The sequence below is a fragment of the Acomys minous genome, assembly GCF_964271855.1.
Source record: "Acomys minous genome assembly, chromosome: 5".
Classification (NCBI taxonomy): domain Eukaryota; kingdom Metazoa; phylum Chordata; class Mammalia; order Rodentia; family Muridae; genus Acomys; species Acomys minous.
In genome coordinates, this window is record NC_140494.1 from 18829631 (window position 1) to 18851135 (window position 21505).

General features: G+C 37.1%; 1 protein-coding gene across 2 annotated transcripts in view; it reads left to right on the forward strand.

The window, feature by feature from the left end:
* The window catches only part of MALRD1 (MAM and LDL receptor class A domain containing 1), a 562786-nt gene that overhangs the window by 421759 nt on the left and 119522 nt on the right, over positions 1-21505 (forward strand). For both annotated transcript variants that reach the window (XM_084782548.1, XM_084782549.1), the window contains exon 33: positions 16482-16683. In XM_084782548.1, the coding sequence (XP_084638674.1) occupies positions 16482-16683 (202 nt within the window). The remainder of the gene's footprint in view (positions 1-16481; positions 16684-21505) is intronic.

Consider the following 21505-nt stretch of genomic DNA (forward strand, 5'->3'; position numbering starts at 1 on the left):
CTCAACTGTTGTGTCCACTATTTAGAAGCATAGCTGGAGATAAAAGCGTGAGTAGATAGTATGTGTACTTTACAAATGAGGACTTGCCTAAGGAAAATGAAGAAGTGTGGTTCAAGAGGTGGTGATGGACAAATCTACCTCAAGCAAAATAACAGTAAAGCAGCTATGAAATGTTAAATTTAAATCTGCTCCATGTTTAAAACAGCAGTCCTTGAGAGAGAATTGACAGTAGTTCTATTTCTAGTTTTTTTTTTTTAATTATGAGAATTTTGACCATGGTGAACCAATTTTAAGATCTGCTTTCGGTCAAAAGTAGGCATGACAGCACAACCCCCAGTGTCATTAACTAACAGTTATTGTGTAAACCAACATGACAAGTTTTGTCGCCTTTAGCTCAAACACTGTTCCTAGAAAATGGTGACAGCTGTTGGTGTTTTCTATACTTCAGGAGATACTTTATACACATTTGCCTAATGTGTATACTATATACATATTTGTCTAATGTGGGAGATATGTATATTTTTCTAAGCTTTAAAATAAAGAAATTGAAAGGGATGAAGAAGGACACTTCATACTCTTAGGTGAAATCAACCAAGAGGACATCACAATTCTGAACATTTATGCTCCGAATACAAGGGCACCCAATTTTGTAAAAGAACTATTAAAAAGCGTAAACCACATATTGATCCCCACATATTAACAGTAGGAGTCTTCAACACCCCACTTTCACTGAAGGATAGGTCATTGGAACAGAAACTAAGCTATGACATAACATCATTAACTAATGCCATGAATCAAATGGATCTAACAGATATCTACAGACTTTGACATGAACTCTGGTGCTCCATATTTGACCACCTCACCTTGGTGGGGAGGCCTGATGGCACTCAAAGAAAGATTAAGCAGGCTACCAAGATGAGACTTGATAGCCTATGGCCATATAGTGGGGGAGGAGATCCCCCTTGGTCATAGACCTAGGGGAGGGGAATAAGGTGAAAGCAGTAGGGATGGAGGAACAGGAGGATACAAATGATGGGATAACAATTGAGTTGTAATCTCAATTATAACTGAGTTGTAATAAAAATTTTAAAAATAAGGAAATTGAGACCCAAAAGTGCTTAGCAAACTATCCTCTCCTATATTTCACAACTAGTGTAACTCTTATTTCAAAAATCTACCATTGTAATTTACTAATCTTGAGGTCTAAAAAGAAGTCTAAAAGAAAAAAAAAACAAGAAGGAAGAGGAGGAGGAGGAAGAGGAGGAGAAGGAAGAGAAAAGCCATATCAGCCATTTGATATTCCTCTGTTGAGAATTCTCTGTTTAGTTCCAAGCCTCATTTCTCAATTGGGTTATTTGGTTTGGTGGTGTTTAATTTCTTGAGTTCTTTATATATTTTGGAATACTATTCAGCTATTAAAAACAAGGAATTCCCGAAATTTGTGGATAAATGGATTGAGCTAGAAATGATCATAATGAGTGAGTTAACCCAGAAGCAGAAAGACTCAAATGATATATACTCACTTATATCTGCATATTAGCCCAAGGGGCATGTCCCACGAAAGCCTTCATTTACCAGGAAACTGAGAGAGAGGGGAGGACATTCTATTTGGACTCTAGATGAGAGAAGCATGGGAAAATGGCAAAGTAGAAGGATCCAGAGGGTCCTAGAAACCTATAAGTAGAACATTATGATAGGCAGATTTGGACTCAGGGGTCCTGCTCAAACTAAGGTACCAGCCAAGGACAATACAGGCCATAAAACTTTAAACCCCTACCCAGATCTAGCCAATGGACAGAACATTCTCCACAGTAGAGTGGAGAGTGGGACATTACTTTCTCACATACTCTGGTGCCTCACCTTTGACCATGTCCCCTGGAGGGGGAGACCTGGTGGCACTCAGAGGAAGGACAGCAGGTTACCAAGAAGAGACTTGATACCCTATGAGCATATAGAGGGGGAGGTAATCCCCCTCAGGAACAGTCATAGGGGAGGGGAATAAGGGGAAAGTGGGAGGGAGGGTAGAATGGGAGGATACAAGGGATGGGATAACCATTGAGATGTAACAAGAATAATTAATAAAAAAAGGGAAAAAAAAAAGAAAAGCCATACCACTTCTAATCACTAACATAGTCTCTCACCCAGTAAAAATACAAGCATGCAAAGAAAGTGGAATACTATCCCAACTCTATGAAAGTATCTGGTTTCAAATGGAAACATGTTAGAAATAAAGAAAGTTGGTTCTAAGTATTGAGGGACACATGAATCAGTGAAACACCTAGATGTGTGGGGGTTTTCATAGTTTTTACGTAATAGTTTGGAAAATTAGTTTATGTTTGTAATAAATCCAGGAGGCTAATTTCCTGGTTCTCTACATTCATCTGTTCATTATGTGGTGATTTGTTACTCATGTCACCAAACAGACTTTACTTACTTCCTAACATGATGCAGCCTCCTACTCCGTTCAGAACAAACATTCAAACATGCTTTTTTTGTGTCGTTGGCTAGTCATTTCCTAGGGGTACCCAATATATACCCCTAGAATTTAGTTGTGCATATGCAAATGGCCTCTAAATTATAAATGGTGGTCTCAGTCTTGATTTGTGATGCCCTGTTGTGTGGTCATTCATGTTTTTTCAAACTTGTAGAGAATATTTGTATTCTGTGAGCTCTTCAGGTAATTCTACTCGAGACACTACTGGGGAAGAATTAGCTGTCTATGTGAGAATTGGTGGTGGTGATGATGGTGGTGATGATGATGATGATGATGATGATGATGATGATGATGATGAAGGTCGTGGTGACATTCCTTTTTCTCTGTATTGTCTTGGTTGGGCTATTAACAGAGTGACTTTCATTGGGTGCTTTTGCTCTTTTCTATTTGATTTGACATTTGAGAATCTTTTCTAGTTTTGAAGTTGCTAGCTGTAGGATAAGATTGCAGTTATTTGATATATTTGAAAGCATCATTCTCACATGAGGAGAGAGGACTGACAGAGAAATAAGCATGTATGCACACATGCACTACACAGAAAGAGAGCCAGAGAGGCCTGTTTTGTCTAATTCCTGGATCTTTTCTTACTTCAGCCTAGAACATCTCAGAGTAATTAGCTACTGGAAGAGTTATGGCCAGTATAAAAATCTGGGAATATCCATTTTCATAGGAGGACCTTGATCTCCTCAAACCTCCTAATACCTTTTATTAGGTATAGAGATCAACATGTGAACTGGGGAGAGCTGTTAACTTACAGTGTGTATCAAAGGAAAATGCTAGATGATATGAGAAGTCATGGCAGAGACTGTGTGGCTTGATTTAACATGGACTGTCTATATGCTCCGGAGAAATTATATCTACAAACAGCAAGTGGGACATTTCTTCATTAGCATATTGAGATTATTTTCAAATAATGCATGCCTAAATTATATCACCATGCTAATATAATTCATTTGGTAAAACTAAGGCAACAATGTAGACATTCAGTTGATAAGTTTGAGTAAAATTATACATGATTTTTCATGTATACTGAATTGTGGAGTACAAACGAAAGCACTCTGATGTATCTTACCCTTTGAAGTAGAAGAACTCATGAGGGAAAAAAACAACAACAAATACTTACAAGGACGGAGATCACTTCAGTAACATTTAATAGTGTGTTGAAAATAATCAAAATTGTAAATGTTTGTACTGATTCAGCATGTTTTGATCCAAAACAAGAAATTATAGTAAAATAAACCCGTATCTACTTAACTGATTATTATATAATTTTTGGCTGTTAATATAGAGTAGCCTAATCATGTTAGTTTCTTTCTATCTTTAAGCTACATGTACACACATAAAATTTGAATCTTCTATTAAAATGACAGTGGTTTTCTTATTAATCAATATTGCCAAAGAGCTCTATGGGACACCAGTTCCTTTCTTCTGGGGATATTGGGATTTAGTTCAGTTTCCTGGCCTCTGATTTGATTTCAAATGTAATGCCAGTAAAAAGAGGTCAAATTTGGACACAGGAAAGACTCAAAGAATGATTAGCACCCTGATTTCTCCAAATTCATCTTAGTGAAAGGAAAGAAAATTATTTGGTACCTTTCAAATTTTATACTCTTTGTAACACTTTGAGTAATATATAAACACTTCAATTTGTTTTGGCGTGTTCAGGTTTTTGGGATTTTTTTGTTTTGATTCTCTTTATTTGTCTTTTATCTTGAGAGAAAGAACATGAAGGTGGGTGTTTAAGAAGATGATGAGAACCTGGAGAAGTTGAAGGGGAGAATATGATCAAAATATATGAAAAATAATAAAAATAATATTTAATCTTCATAATATTTTGTACAATATATAGATATTTATAATTGCTCAGGGAGAAAAATTGTGCTACTTCTTAACTGGTACTTGCTTAATCAATCTGTTAAGACTGTTCATGTGAACATTTCCTAAGTTTTATTGACCTATAATAAATGTGTTTTCAACAGGCAGGGAGAGACTTCCATAGATGTATATAATGTGTAATGATCCTGCCAAAGATTTTTACCTAGCCACTGTTTAAAGCCTTTTTCCCCCTTTTGTTAATGAGACAAATTCATTCTACTAGCTCCTTTGAAATACAGGAATTTCTATTAACTATTCTCCTACTCTATCACAAACCACTAGAACTTTTCTCTCTCACTGTTTTATTTATTTATTTATTTTGGTTTGGTTTTTGAGACAGAGTTTCTTTGTATAGCCTTAGTTGTCCTATACTTGCTTTGTGGGCCAGGGTGACCTTGAACTTGCAGAAAGCTGCTTGTCTTTGCGTCCCTGATTGCTGGGATTACAGGTATGGGCCACCCCACCTGGTTCCCTTGCTATCTATTTTTTAATTAATTTATTCAGATTACAACTCAATTGTTATCCCATCACTGGTATCCTCCCATTCCTTGGTGCCTCCTGCTTTCACGCTATTGCCCTCCCTTAGGTCTATGACCGAGGGGACCTCCTTCCCCACTTTATGGTCATAGGCTATCAAGTCTCATTTTGGTAGTCTGCTTATTCCTTCTTTGAGTGCCACCAGGCCTCCCCACCAAGGGGAGGTCATTGAATATGGGGCACCAGAGTTCATGTCAAAGTCAGTCCCTGCCCTCCACACGACTGTGGAGAATGTCCTGCCCATTGGCTAGATCAGAGTAGGGGTTCGATGTTTACTACTTGTATTGTCCTTGGTTAGTGCAATAGTTTGAGCAGACCCCACTGGGCCCTGATCCACCCATTTTGATGTTCTTCTTGTAGGTTTCTAAGACCCTCTGGATCTTTCTATTTCCCTATCCCCTATATTTTTATTACCTGGAGTCCCATTAGGAATTCCTCACATCTATCCCAATCTCCTGGTAAGTGAAGACTTTCATGATTGTACCCATTAACCAATTTCCCTTTCTCTTTCATTTTTTAACCTGCCTAATCTCTGCTAACTTCTGTTCTACTCTCCACTTCTGGAAGATCAATTTTGTTAGTTTCCATGCACAAATAAGAGCACATGGTATTTGTCTTGCAGTGCTTGGTTTATTTTGCTTAGTATGATACCATTCATCTTCATCCATGCTGCCAAATTACAACATTTCACCCAAGACTTCTTATTATTTGCTGTATGTTTGTTTTTAGTTTTTACTCTTTATTATTGTTTTTATAGTATTTATATTGAAAATAGATTTTTGACTACAATGTATTCTGATTTTGAATGCCTACCCAAGAATAGGAGTGGTCTTGAAAGACAAAACAAGGCAGGACAATATCAAACAATAATTTCAGCTTATTACTACATGTCAAAAACCATTGAAATTTTTATGAATTAATTAATCTATTCCTTATCCAATGCTGTTATGTATGTTATAATCGATGAGACTGTGAGAGAGAAGAAGCTTCCAGAATCTGTCCATTATCATAAAATTATGGGGTGAGAGTTTCCCCTCATCTGCTGACTTTGTTTTCTGCTTTTCACTCTTATATCTTCCTGCCTCTCATATTAAGAGAGCTGTTTTCATAGCCTTTTTAATGTTTACCTACTCATTCAAAAATCACCTTTATAGTCTGCAAATAGTTATAAGAGTCTAGTTCCTTAGAAAACGCCTTGGATACTATGAATTTGACATACTATAGTTCATAGTAAAAATTTGCTTTACATAATAAATTTCACAAAAACTTAATGATAAAACATCTATTTAGATGTAAAAACATAATGACAAGATATGATAGATATTGATTTACATTCACAATTTTAGACTCACCAAAATAGAACAGATGTTTCCTTCAAGGTTGCCAAATACAAATAGCCAAAATGCTATATAACTCCTGATTGTTTCCTGGTTCTTCTTGCTGTTGGTAGTGTAGTGTATATATGTGTAAGAATATAAATGTATATGTAGAAAAATTTAATATATTTAATAAAAATTATAATAATAAAACAAAAACCAAACAAAAATTTAAGGGTAAATGGGTCAGATATATAAATGCATGCATAGAAAAGGATAAATGAAATGATGGGTGTATTTTTCTGTCTAGATTCCTATAGAAAACCACATTTAGTGCATTTATTAAGGAACTTCATATGATCTACTGTTTGTTGGATGAACATTTGAAGGATAAGAGCCAAGATGGCATCTTCTTTGTCAAATTGAGATCTGCCCTCCATTTCTAAAGTGCCATACTGACCACTGCCTAGAAAAAAAATCAGATCTTTAAATGTTTTCACTGTCAGCTAGTTCAAGCAAAGCTGTACTCTTTGTGATACCACAGACTAAAAAGCCTCAGAATGGGAAAAATAGGATTAGACTCTTTCCATTTCATCTCATGGTTAAAAACTCAGGTGACTGTGGCCCTTGGATGCTTTGTGACAGGAAAGGCTTCTAATCCACCATTCACAACTCTCTTCAGCAGCCATGTATAAGGGGATAATATGAAATATAGTGCATAAAAATCCTCCTGGGGGTGGAAGAAATATAGCTTAGGTTTGTGGTCACATATCAATCAAGAACCAGGTTAGAATTTAGTCAGTGACAATGTAATTTATAAAGTGATTGTGGAAATATGTTGATTCACAGGCCCTGGCTGTTCCAACCCATTTTGTAGCTATCACTTCTGCTGCAGAAGTTCCAGGCATGTGGATAGAGAACAAGAAAAAACTAGATATTTTAAAAGTATTAAAGCTGCTAAAAGGAAAATATATTGAGTTGAAAATGTGTTTGTATTTATAAAGGATATGTATTCAAAAATTAAATAGAAAACAGTTCATATAAGATAGACTTATGGCAATATATATATGTAACAGAGCTATGAGTTCTTTTTATCATTTCTATTTGAGGTGAAAGTGAAGTTTGTGTCACTTTGAAAATTGTCAGGAGTTTCTATCAGTTGCTATTTTGAGTTTATGTTTTAAGTACATTTAACTGATTCCCAGATCCAGCAGTTTTCTTTCATTGTTGCCTATGTTGGACTTGATGGTCATTTTTTCTAAGAAGTGTGGCACTGTTCAGCACATCTGCCTTTAAGGAATAATTCTAGAGAATATTTAAGAGAGGAAACAAGGATATGTGTGAGTTGTGCCCATGGTGTGCTATACATAGGAATGGCCGAAAATGCTTAGCCATCTGCTCTCTGTGCAGACCTGCAATGAACCCAGATTATATTGGTGAATAAAACTGGTCAACTCTCACTAATTTAAGCAGAAATAAAAGTAGTAAAGATAGCTGTAATTATCAATGTAGTACCTATTGCTATGCTGCACACATTTCTATACTGTAACACAAATAATACTGCTATAGCCATAATTAAAATGAACTAAGATGCTTCTATTGTTATTTAATTCTTTGAGAATCACAAGCAGTGTATTTTGATTATATCAAACTTCCATTTCCTCCCAAGTCTATTTCCCCAATTCATATCTACCCAACATTTTTTTCTCATTTTTAAAAAAATGTATGGAGTCCAGTTATTGCTGCCTATATATTCTTGGGTGCATGGCCATACATTTGTATATGTCAGACCCACCAGAGGGTTCACCTTTAAAAATACTGACTTTCCCTGTCTACCCCTAATTTTGAGACTTTTTTGTATGGTTTGAACTTGTATAGGCCTTGTTGGTTCACATATGTGCAACTGACCTGCTGTGTTCATAAAATACTGTTTCTTTGCAGTCATCCATCACATCTCTTAAAATGGCCTTTGAGCTTTAGGAGGCATTTTGAAGCCATATTGTGTACCATACTAAGTACAATAATGACCTGACTGGCAAGATAACCACACTGGTGCAGTAGCAGCACAGATATCATGGAAATAGTTAAATACTTTCCGAATGGATTTAAGTAAAGCCAGATTCACAATATAGAACCCATACCTAGCATAGTATCAAGGCCAAGAACCTGTGACTAGATGGGCCATAGGTCCTATAAAAGAACCTGCTACTATTCCTCTGTTGATAGCACATGGTACTAAAATGACTCATTATAATTTCTCATGGCAATGGATTAGTGTGTCTCTCAAAGCTCATCAGACAGTCTTCTTTATGTAGAAGAGGCTAACTAGCATATGTCTGGTCAAAGTGCAGAGAATAAGTGGCTGTGAAGTCTTCAGCCCCAAATGGAACAGCCAAAGTGTTTTTTGATGAATTGTCCCATTTTGAAAATAGATTCGATATCTCCCCCCAAGTATAAAATCAATGGCCCATGTGTTAATCTGAAATATTTTTATTATACAGATGTTTGACAGAGACACTTAGGGTCTGGATAGGATCAATCTGTGGATGTATCCGGACACACCCATTATCTATCTCATGCTGAAAATCAAGGGCCTATATTAATAGTTTGGTAAATTTTGGTGTGTAGGTTTTGACAATAAAGAGGTACTTTGACACCTGAGATAGAGAAAACATGCTGGAATAGTCTGTGTATTTTATTTCCCCTTATAGATACTAGAAAAATAACTTTAGAGAGAAACATTGCTGTAAACCACTATTAAGTTATAATTTACACAAGGCAGGAAGGCAACACACAAATGCAAGGGTTGACACTCAAGAGGAGGGAGTTAATCTAATTTGACCTTCTACACAGACTTTCCCTTCACAGTGTAATAAAGAGAGAAAAGTGACCTCCAGCTGAAGAGCTATCCTGCTAGAAATTAAAATCAAGTCACATTGTTAAGACATAGAAGTGGGAATTTGCAAAAGAAAGTATTTCTTACACCTGACTATAAATGGACTGGGTACAAAGTCACCTTGAGAAATAACCCAAATCAGCTTTGCTTAGAAGTCTGGGTCCCAGGCTGAGTAAGACTTCTTCAAAGAACTATTTAACATATTGGAAGTTACAGAAACTTTTCTTTTACATTTTTCGTTGGTGAATTCTATCACTCTATATTCCTTATAGATTCTAGATCTGATGCCTTGTGTACCGAGCCCTTCCCATCATAGAATAGTAAAATGCACTCATTTATCAGTCTATAATTTGGAGTTGTGGATTTAGCCAATTACTTAGGTTTTGCTCTTACATAGAAATGGTGATAGATTAGAATCTCAGAAAGTTTTTCCCACAGCAACCATTATTTCAACACCATTGATGAACCCTTCGTTTTGTTTGTGTGTATATTTATGAGCCTCAGCTCTAAGATGTCAAAGATATGTTGGTAAATACTCATAAGACTCAGACAATGACTCCCACCTGCATTACAAGTTTTCTTTCTTCATAATAGGACATTTTCTTTTTTGTCATTTGTTGCCTATACTTGTGGCTTATTGGATTCATGTGATTGCAGCTGTTCTCTCTTATTAAATATCCAGAGTTTTTAAGCTGTAATTGTTGTTGATTTTTGTAAGCTGGATATTTTTATTAAATTAGTTGAGATTTTTTTCCTCCTTTATTAATTTATTCTTGTTACATCTCAATGGTTATCCCATCCCTTGCATCCTCCCATTCTTCCCTCCCTCCCAATTTCCCCTTATTCCCCTCCCCTATGACTGTTCCTGAGGGGGATTACCTCCGCCTCTATATGATCATAGGGTATCAAGTCTCTTCTTGGTAACTTGCTGTCCTTCCTCTGAGTGCCACCAGGTCTCCCCCTCCAGGGGACATGGTCAAAGGTGAGGCACCAGAGTATGTGAGAAAGTCATATCCCACTCTCCACTCTACTGTGGGGAGTGTTCTGTCCATTGGCTAGATCTGGATTGAGCTAGAAATGATCATAATGAGTGAGTTAACCCAGAAGCAGAAAGACTCAAATGGTATATACTCACTTATATCTGCATATTAGCTCAAGGGGCATGTCCCACGAAAGCCTTCACTTACCAGGAAACTGAGACAGAGGAGAGGACATTCTAGTGGGACTCTAGATGAGAGAATCATGGGAGAAAGGCAAAGTAGAAGGACCCAGAGGGTCCTAGAAGCCTACAAGTAGAACATTATGATAGGCAGATTTGGGCCCAGGGGTCCCGCTCAAACTAAGGCACCAGCTAGATCTAGTTGAGATTTTTACGTATTACTATCAACAGTGAACTTAATCGTTTGAATCAAACCCACCACCAATCAAAAGAATACCTTTGCTAAGATTTTATTGGCCAGGCTTTGTGGCTTCTTATAATTGGCTGGAATATTAGATGTGCTTCATACAGATCACATATTTTTTGATAAGCATATTAATTAAAATGCCTGGCATTCATAGCACATTAACATTGAACAAAGTTATTTTACAGCTTTCCTTTTCATCACTCTACTAATTCTGTACAACCCACAATATTAGATTATTTTACAATTTGATATGAATATTTATTTGCTAGGGGCCATAGCAAAAATCTACTGACTAGGTAGCTTAAAAACCTGCAATACTTTTTCATACTTTTAGCCAAAGGTCCAAGATCAGTGTATGGACAGATGTACTTTCTTCTAAGGCATCCGTACTGATATCCTCAGTGGTGTTTTCTTCTGTTAGAAACTTCAACCAACCTTTCCTCTGTCCAATCTACCCTTCATATGAGGAAACTATCCACATTCCAGTGTTAGAATTCCTAAATTGTCTTGCAAACCTGGTGGCTCCTCTTCTCTTTTAACCTGAGAGGTTTTGCTTCACTCTGTTCTTTAATTGTAATTAATCTGGGTTAATTCTCATAATAAGTTTATTTCTGAAGGTTTTATCCAGACATTTATGTTATTCTAATCCTCATAATTTATAGAAATCTCTCTCTCTCTCTCTCTCTCTCTCTCTCTCTCTCTCTCTCTCTCTCTCTCTCTCTCTCTCTCTCTCTCCCATTTCATTGACAGTCAATGCAGGGAATTAATTATAGCTCTTGGTTTCCCCATTGCTTTACTGTCCCCCCACCATGGCATTCTATAAACTTAAATTGAGTGATTCTCTTTTATAATTTTCCAAGAATATTTGTTTACATTTCTGTATGTAGTCTCTGTATGTATGTAAAACATGTTTGAATAGTATTATTACATATATTCTAGTTCCCTAGTAATACATACCTTTCTTCTGGCAGTAACTATACATTCTGAGTGACCTTCAGCTCTGTTTCTCTGGTGTCAAAGAGGAGCCATGGCTTCAGTGACCTTATATTTTTTGATGCTCTGCTTTTCAATTCTTTATTTGATGAAGGAAATGAAAGCTTTCTGCAGAAGTCTCAGAATCATTTCTTATTTGTTTGGCTCTATCGTCCAACTTGAAAACTCCTGTGCGTGATCATTTCAACAACTCCTCAGCTCCTCAGACAAGTTACTGAAGCAGCATGCTTGGAGCCTCTTGGCATTTTATTAGCTTGTACCTAAGGCTCCTTGAGTGATTTCAGAATTCCTAATATTCTTGAGTGATTTCAGAATTCTGCCAGGAAAATTTACCTTTTTTATTGTTGATAGTGGTGATTGTTTCTTTCCCCTGTGACTGTTCAAAAGCACCCCAGTTCCATTTGTGTCTTTTGATCAGTTTCAGTGCGGACATAGCTTGTGAAGAATCCTTTGTGGGAATGGCTGCATTTTCTCCATTGTGTTGTCTGTTTCTTGGCTGTCTCTGGGACTTCTGTTCCATTCCATCAATCATTACATTGGCTCTTTCATATCTACTGCAGTGCCTTGATCATTATTAATTTTCATTATTCCTGGTAGACAACTAGTGTTGCTCTGAATCTATTCTTCCATATTGTGTTCATTTTCACTTATCTTTCCCTTTCTTTTGTAACATTTGATTGAGTCCATTGTTATCCTTAAAATAGCCTGCTGGGATACTGAAAAAAAATCAGTTGAATTCCAGTTCATATAAATACATGGCAGTTGATGCATTCGATTTTTTTTTTTTGCCTAATGACATTATAGTTATTGTCTATTCTCTATGATGTTCCCATAAGAAAAGGTCAGCCTAATGCCACATTTATCAGAATGCCATTATTAAATGGCATACCATCATATATTTCTTTTCTTTGTACTAAAACAGTTTGGGTATTTAATTCGTATTCTAATTTTTCATTACTGGGACATAAAAAAAACTGAATTTTTTGCATGGTAAACTTGCATATACTGTAACCTTGTTCCAACTATGTATTCATTTTAGGGGACATTTTATTTGATTAGAGGGATTCTTTCTAGGGGATTTTCAATATAGTCATGTTGTCTGAAGGGAAAGGTTTATTTCTTCCTTTATAATCAGTGCACATCTTCTATTACTTGAGTAATGAATTTCAAGCAGTGTTGAATAGGAGTGAGAAGAATCAATGTCATTTTTTGTTCTGTATTTCCTCGGAAAGGACATCGGTTTTCACCATGAAGAACTAGGCTTTTCGTTTGTTTGTTTTATTTTATTTTGTTTTTCAAGACAGGGTTTCTTTGTGTAGCCTTGACTGTCCTGGACTCTCTCTGTAGACCAGGCTGGCCTTGAACTCACAGAGATCCACCTGCCTCTGCCTCCAGAGTGCTGAGATTAAAGGAGTGTGCCGCCACACTAAGAATATTGTTCTTTGTAGCTATTCTTTGCCTTAAAGACAATCCTTTATAGTCCAAGTTTTTTCAAAGCTTATTATTGTGAATGGGTTTCACCATCTTCTTTTGTTTGTGTGTGTGCCTGTTTATTTGTGTGTTCACATGTGGGCACATATTCAAGTATGTTAACATGGGTATGGAGGCAAGAGGTAAATGTTGCCTGTCTTCTTCAATCTCTCATTACCTTGTGTTTTGAGACAAGATCTCTCACTTAACTTGGAGCTTACTTATTCAACAGAAAGCCTAAGGGATCCCTTGTCTTTACCTGCCCAGTGCTGATTTTAAAGGTGTGAGCCATAATGCCTGGCTTTTTATGTATGTGCTAAAGATGTGATCTCAGGTCCTCATGTTCTGAAGGGAGTAGTTTACTGGTAGAGCCACTGCATGTCCCATATATATCTACATGAGTGATTATAAGATTATTTTGTCTATAGCCTATTGCTTTGATAGACTATATTGAATGATTAGGGAAATTTTACTGGCTTAACATGTTTGCAATTAATTCCTTTCAGTCATGGCATTGAATTGTTTTTAATACATTGTTTGACTTGATGTATTAATAGTTTTGAGTTAATAATTTTTCTTTTTTGTTCATGAGAGGTGTTCCTCTGTAGTTTCCATTTATAATACTGGCTTGGGTTTGTATATAGGTTTTGAAGGTTATTAATGATTCATTCAAATATTTAACAAGTAAATCCCTATTTTGATTATTGATGTTTTCTCAGGTGGATTCTGCTATGTATGTATTTCAAAGAAATGACCCATTTATTACATCTAGATTACCAAACATGGGACATAGATTATCCCTAATTATTTCATTATAAAAATAACCCCAACTCCCTGCCCCACTGCCACCACATCCACCACAGCACATCCTCTTCTGTACTTTATCTTGCAAACACTGCCAGCTGCTTTGGGTTATTTTGGACCACCATTTAGTTTCCTCTGAAACTTCTTTGGCCCATGTGTTCTTATTCTTCCTCGACTACAATGGAGGGATATTTCTCCCAATAAGGACTCGTCAAGCTTTTTCTCTTTGTCTCGTTCTTTGCCTCCCTGGAGTTTCATTGTCTAGTATGGATAAACACCTGTGCTGCTCCTTATTTTCCTGGCTGTTCTCAGGACATCCAGGAACTTTTTTTCTGTTCTATACATTAGAGAACACCTTGTAGCCAGTCTACAGGCCTACGGTAGTCTGCTCGACTATGCTATGTTTTTGTGGAAGAGGGTGGTTTCCACTTCAAGTTTTGAAGGTTCTATTAACATTTTTCCATGTTCCTCAGTTTTCACTCCTACTGTATTTAGTCTATTGAACCCATCAAGGACACAGTTCATCCCTGTTATACACTTTATATACTATTAAGTTGTATCAGTTTCTCTTTGTCTTTATCAGAATTTCCATCTAATATCATATTTCTATTCTTGTTTGCTGATGCTGTTAAAATTTCTGAGCTAATATAGGAAGTTCTCTAACTACCTCTTTCCATATTTGAGTGTGACTCGAGATCTGTTCCATTTCTTCAAGGTACGCTGTCTTTCCCTTTGTGATACGTCATGTAAATGTTTTGTTACTGTTGTTGGCAGCTTGGAGTAGAAGCAACTGGGCGTGGACCCCTCTAGAATGCGGTTTTAGGGCCAGAGGATTGTCTGTTGATTGTTTGCTCTGGGTATGTGTTATCTTTGAGTTTCTAGAGGAATTTCTTCTTAAATGAGGGCCTTTGTTCAAGTGTACCCTACTGTTTTTACACAGAACCCCTGTTTATTTAAGTAACAAGGATTTTGGGTAAATCTCCAACTTTAAATTCAGTTTGTTTATTTTCTTCTTATTTTATACTTATTCACGCACATACCCATTTATTTGTGTGTGTGGGAGGTGGTGTATGTGTGTGTGTATGGGGGGGGAGATGTGGTGTGTGTGTGTGTGTGTGTGTGTGTGTGTGTGTGTGTGTATGTGTGTGTGTTTGAGGTGGTCTGTGTATATGTGGGGTGGGAGGTGGTGGATGTGTGTGTGTTTGTGTGTGTGTGTTTGTGTGTGTATATGTGTACACATGCATGCACACGCATGCATAGTCACATTCCTGACACTTAATGTGTGTTGGTCAAAGGACAACTTTTGGGAGTCAGATTTTGTTTTCTAGTGTGTGCCCCTTAAAGGATGGAAGGCAGGCTTTCAAGTAAGTGGTTTTTCCCATAAACCTAATCGTCCTAATATCCAGGTTCTTTGAATTAAGGCTCCGTATTCAAAACAGACTATGTCCTGGCATGTGTCGTCTGTGCCTGTGTCTAGGGTTCTCAGGTTTTATTTTGTCCTTGAGTCTGTTCCCATAAATTGCTACCCAGTCTTTCTCACTCTCACTCACTTTGTGTCTCCCAGGACCCGGGATATGAGAAGAACTGCCCATTTTTACATGTTCAGATGCCTTTCTTTGTAGGGAACATGACAGGGATACCCATGCCCCTTGTGTGGTAGACCCAGCATGATGCTTTGCAACTTTGTGTGTTTTCCATTGTTTGATCTCTGTTTCTGCAAGTGCAGAGTTCATGACGGCAGCTAATAGTCCTACCTTATATCCATATACCAACTGAGGGTCACCAAACCTAAATTATTAAAATCATTAAAATTGATACAATTATGAAACTTTCATTACTATTGATAGCACTGTTTTTGTTTTATATTTTATTAACTTAGGTCAACCTCTATCAATCTCTTATTTTCAAGGGATATCAACATATTTGGTATTCCTGGTGTTCTCTTTTTGTTAAATAAGATTTGACTATCTTTTTATTTAAACTATGTTCAATGATACACTTCTAAGGATGAGCTCTCTACCTTGACCTCCCCATGGGTGGTTAAAGCACAGAGCCTTTGAGAGCAGCTGGGCGCTAAGACAAGCCACACTCTCTTCTCACTCATGCATCCCCTACACTACTTTTAATGAGCTAAATATTAATTAAACAGGTGAAGAGTTTCTGATATCCTGAGGTGTCCACTCAGGGACTCCAAGTCAAAGCACAGGCCTGCTTTCAACACTGCAGGAATATGGAGCTTCTGGGAGACAGAGCAGAGGAGTTCAGAAAAAGCTAAGCAGTTTGTCTCCACCTTTACCTGTGCATCCTGGATGCAGGGCTGTTGCTAAAGCAGCCCACTGCTCTGCAGTCTAGACATGGATCCTGAGACTGGCATTGCCTCCTCATAGTTGTCATTAAAGTTTCTTCATATATATAAGTACTGAGGAGTTTATGTGTCATAAAACTCAAGGATAACATTATGATGAAAATTCATTACATGCGTCAGTCTGTTTGCTTTCATCTTTACTGTTGGATTTTGATATTATTAATCCAGGGAGATTTTCTTTTGCAATGTTAAAGGTTGTTTATATATGACTCTGGTCTCTAAGTGACTTGAATAATTCAAATCAGTTAATATGAGAACCCTTAAAAGCACCTCTAACATCCAATGATAAAAGAGGTTTTTTTCCCCCCTCTGGTTGTTGTTTTAGGTGTATATCATTGAGGAATCAGGGCTAAACATCCTGATGTGGTCCATAATCCGAAGTGAAAACACTGGGTGGACCTATGTGTATGTACCCCTCTCTAGTAACAGCCCATTTAAGGTGGCATTCCAGGCTGACTTCAGTGGAAAGGAAGGCGTCTTCATTGCTCTTGATGACATCACTTTCACCCCTGAGTGTGCATCTGGAGGTAAGTGATTCCTTTAGAAAATAGGAATAAACAATAGTTTTATATCTACATATACAGTAATGGGAGGATTCAGAGGAATTGCATTCACTTCTGAATCAAGTCCGATTCTAAGTGATGAGAATATATGTGCATATATATTCTCTGCCCATAATCTTTGCTATGAAATTTTTATGACTTTTTGGAAGCAAATGAACACTGCACTAAAGTTTCAAAAAGGTGACGGGAACATGATTCCATTGATAGAGCTTTGCTGCTTGCCTTCCTATTCCAGATTTTACCAAGGCAAAAGCACCCCTGGTTCTGTCATGCTCGGTGCTATCTTCTCCTCTCGTGCTGTGTCACCCTTTCCCTTCCCCCAGCTGCCTCCTTCCTTCTGCTTGTTTCAAACAATCTAAAATAGTCTTTGAATTTCAGCAGAAAGCCACAAACAAAGGCAGGAGCCTCTTTAACTGGTACCCAAGTCTCTGCTCTTTAGGATGTCTCCAGTTAAGTGGGGGTATTTGTTCTCTTGTAAATCTTCAAGTATTATTAGATGTCAGTCATGGTCTTTTAAAATGTGATCTTTGGCTGGGACAGTGCCTCCATAGTTAAATGCTTGGGGCATAATATGACGACTGAGGTTCAGATCCCTAGGACGCATGCAAGTGCAAGGTGGGCATGGTGGTCCACCTGCAATTCTACTCTAGGAAACATGGGTATAGATCTTCAGAGAAAAGCTGGCTGGCAAACCTAGCCACAGTGGTGATGTCAGGGTTTGTTCTGTCATAGAGGTGCAGGAGTTCTTTCTACCACGTTATATAAGGCAGGCGAGCTGTAGAGGATGACTTTTGACATCAGCCTCTGGTCTCCAAATGGCCAGGTACATATGGGGACTTACACACACACACACACACACACATGCTCACATACATACAAACATGCACACATATACATACATTCTTATCTATATACATAAAAATAAAAGTGAAAAACATTATGGTCTTGACCTTTGAGTTAACTAGTGACCAAATTATACCTTCCAAATGAAACAATGTGTGTAAAGCATTAACTCCTTCAATTGTGATCACTTCCCTCAAGGTTGTTAAATTTCTTTGGTTATATTTTATTAGTAGATACATATTTTAAATTAATCATATAGACTACACATTGCTGTTCAGTTCCATTGTCTGTCATAATGGCTGTATATTTCTTAAAAATTGAGGATATATTACAATGTAATTGTCAAAAAAAATCTCCTGGGCATGCAGATTAGGAGCACAGAAAGGGTTTACCTACTAGTTTAGCTGGTCACTGCAAGGACCCAGGCACATGTGGCCCCCTGTTCCCTGGCCCTGGTACCCTGAGCCAGTCTTTGAGTCAGTCTCCTGACTGTCTCTGACTTCTCGCTCCCTGCTGATGATCTCGTAACATTTGTGTAAGAAACAGAACAATTCCATGACATGCTCTTTCAATTTTCTTATTTCTATTCCCAAATGTTAAGCTCTATTTCTTTTTTTTCTCTAAAAATAATTCTCTTATCATTCAAGAGTAAATGTGTAACTCAGCATCTCCTAGTAACAGTAGCATCAACAAATTCTCTAGCAATCTCGTGTGTATGTGTGTGTGTGTGTGTGTTTGTGTATGTGCGTGTATGTGTGTATGTGTATGTATGTGTGTTTGTGTGTGTGTGTGTGTGTATGTGTGTGTGTATGTGTGTGTGTGTTTGTGTGTGTGTGTGTGTGTGTGTGTGTGTGTGTGTGTGTGTGTACACCTTATATATACAGTAAGAGATAAGACTGACTGGAAGACCTATGATTGTGTGTATGAGTGTGCATATATATATACATATATATTAATATAAATGTGTGCATGTGTGTATGTTACATTGGTTTTTGATATCTTCAGAATCAAAGGAGCTTATAAAATTCATATCTTAAACTTAATGAAGAAACTCAAGAGATGTGGCTTGAAAACTGCTATTATTCAGAGATAACAGCAAATATTATTTAATATTTCCATAAATAAAAATATTTATTGGATTCAACTGCAAATGTATGGGCACCCTGACTGACAATGAAGGATGGATGATTCTTTCTAAATATATTATATTATAGACTTACTGTTGAGATGTTTATAAAAAGCTAATACTGGCACTGTGAGTCCCTGGGCATCTCTGGCACCTGACCAGTTACTTGTGCCCCTCCCCAGTCCCATTCACATACCCAAGTCCAGAGTCTGCTGGCATAGGGATTCACTGCTTATTTTGTTAGATGGATTTAGAAAGTAATAAACTACTGACTCTGAAGGGCCTGCTGTCAAATCCCACCGTGATGTGCCTGAGAGTCTTTAAAATCACCTGATTAAACCTGAAACAGCTTCATTTGAAGAGCTGAGGGCAAACACAGATAAAGTAAATAAGATTTAAAATAAACGTAACTATCATATATATTGTAATACTAGAGTTATACTTTAAAGCATGTAGAGAAATGTTTATCTTTTAGTCCTGGTGTAAATATCCTTCCACATGACTTTAGTAGTATGATGAAAATTGAAATGTTGAGTAGGTGAATTATCAATTGAAAACCTGTCTTGGAAGAAAATATCACAATATTTGAATATGAATATGAAGGACACAAGAAATATTAGATTATGTTGTTTTTAATAAATATAGAAAATGACAAAGAAAGTACGAAACCATATAAATAAGCTACAGATACTATCTGTGGTGTCTGAAAGAACACAAAAAAGAATGTATGACTCCAAGAAAAAGAAGTGTGAATATTTCTTTACTTTACTTTTCTTCTTCTTCTTCTTCTTCTTCTTCTTCTTCTTCTTCTTCTTCTTCTTCTTCTTCCTTTTTTTGTATTTTTCTATACTGCTAAATGTTTACTTGAACAATGCTATTTCTATTTGTGAAAACAACTTATATAAAATGAAGTTACATGTCAAAAAGGCCACTGCCTTATTTATTTTTATTAGTGTGTGTGTTTGTCATGTGCATCTGTGTCTGTGTGTGTGTGTATTTGTGTGTGTCTGTGTGTGTGTCTCTGTGTGTGGATACTGTGGATTACACCCAGGGCCTTGTAATTACTACAAATTTTTTATATTATCTCTGAGATTTAATTCATTGTTTTAATCTTTACCTAATAAAATTATTTATTCGAATTAATATAAAAAGCTATAGCATAAATGGGTTTATTTTCATTACTCTGATTCATGTTTTCTCATCATTTATTTCAAATAATAATAACCCACATTTTTGAAACTGAGAAATATAGAGTTTGATTATGGCCTAGATCTTTCCTATCCTATTGGACATATTAAGCCCTGTGGATGATCGATCCTTTTATTTCCCAGTCATGTGATTCTTCTATTACTGTGTGGCAGAACTATTTACGTAACGTACGAATAGGTCATCTTGAGTTGGCTTTGCTCAGTAGCATTCCTACAGCTGTGTTAGATTTCCAGGAAGAAGCCACCAAACTCAGAGAAAATTTTAGAGTTTTAAAAAGAGAAAGGGAATTTTAAACATTAAAATTTAAATTTAGAAACATTTGCTATAAGAACTCAGGAGCAGTTGATATTAAGTAAATGAAAGCCTCTTCCCACCACAGCGGACAGAGCACTCCTGTGCATTTAGCATCAAGAGATAACAAAGAAAGTAAGAAAGATGGAAGACAAGACAGAGGGAGAGAGGAATTAGAAAGAAGTAAGGGAGGAAGGGAGACAGAAGAGGCAGGAAATGAAAACTGACTACCAGTTCCACTGAGTAGAGAAGGAATGTTTTATATAACATTTAAAAACTGGATATTTCTAATAAATTTCTTTATAAAATGTATATTTTATTGACTAGAAATCCTGAGAGTGGAACAAGTTTTGCACTGGAATATAGCTATAAAACGCACATATCTTTATAATACAGGACCTTTTATAATGAGTGCTTGCTATGTGAAGTAAGAGAAAGGTATTTCCGTAGTTTCTTCCAGTACTGATTCATTTCTCAGAACTCTACAAAGGAGGGGACATTTTTTCCGATGTCTAGACTATTTGCCCTGTCCATCTTCCCTCAGTCGGCACAGTCCATGCAAATATCAGCTGAGATATAAGATGTCCCTAGATAATTTTCTGCAGAACTTGTAACAAACCTTCCAGATTCGGAGTCAACAAGGGACTGCACTGATTATCACAGAGTATGTTTTCTTTATGTGAGTTTGCCAGCGAAGAAGGTAGCTTCTGCTTTTCTTTTCCCTCTTTTGAAATAAGGAGGATCTCATTTTGCTCCATGATGAAGAGACATTTCAGAAGGTGGGGAGGACACAGAGGTCCTCAACACTGGAGGGGAAGTTTTATGGTACGTAGCAATATGTTTCCACATGCTATTCATGGTACAGATCTGTACAATTTTGCCAGCAGTCAAATGAGTAGGCAGACACCAGGGCATACCAGTGCAGGGTGAGGCACAGATAGGAAGCACCTGTCTCCACACAGGAGCTCACTGCTCTCCTGGGCTGCAGAATGTCTTCCCACAAGCCCTGGCTAGCCTTAATTGTCAATGTGACACAGAGCAGAGGTCTAAGTAAAGAAGCCTCAATTGCATAGTATGGTGGCACATATTTGCAGCCAGAACAGTTAAGAGGCAGAGGCAGGAAGATTGTGAGTTCAAGGCCTGCTAGGACTCCAGTGTAAAACCCTGTCAAAAATAAGAACAACGGAAGCCCACAGATCTTTATTTTCCAATAGCTACAAGAACCAGACATTGAGTTTAAAGCCTCCTTAGAGGTAGGCTGCCTTTGAAGGTTCCATTTAAGGGAATGCATAGATTATGATCCATGATCATGTCTTC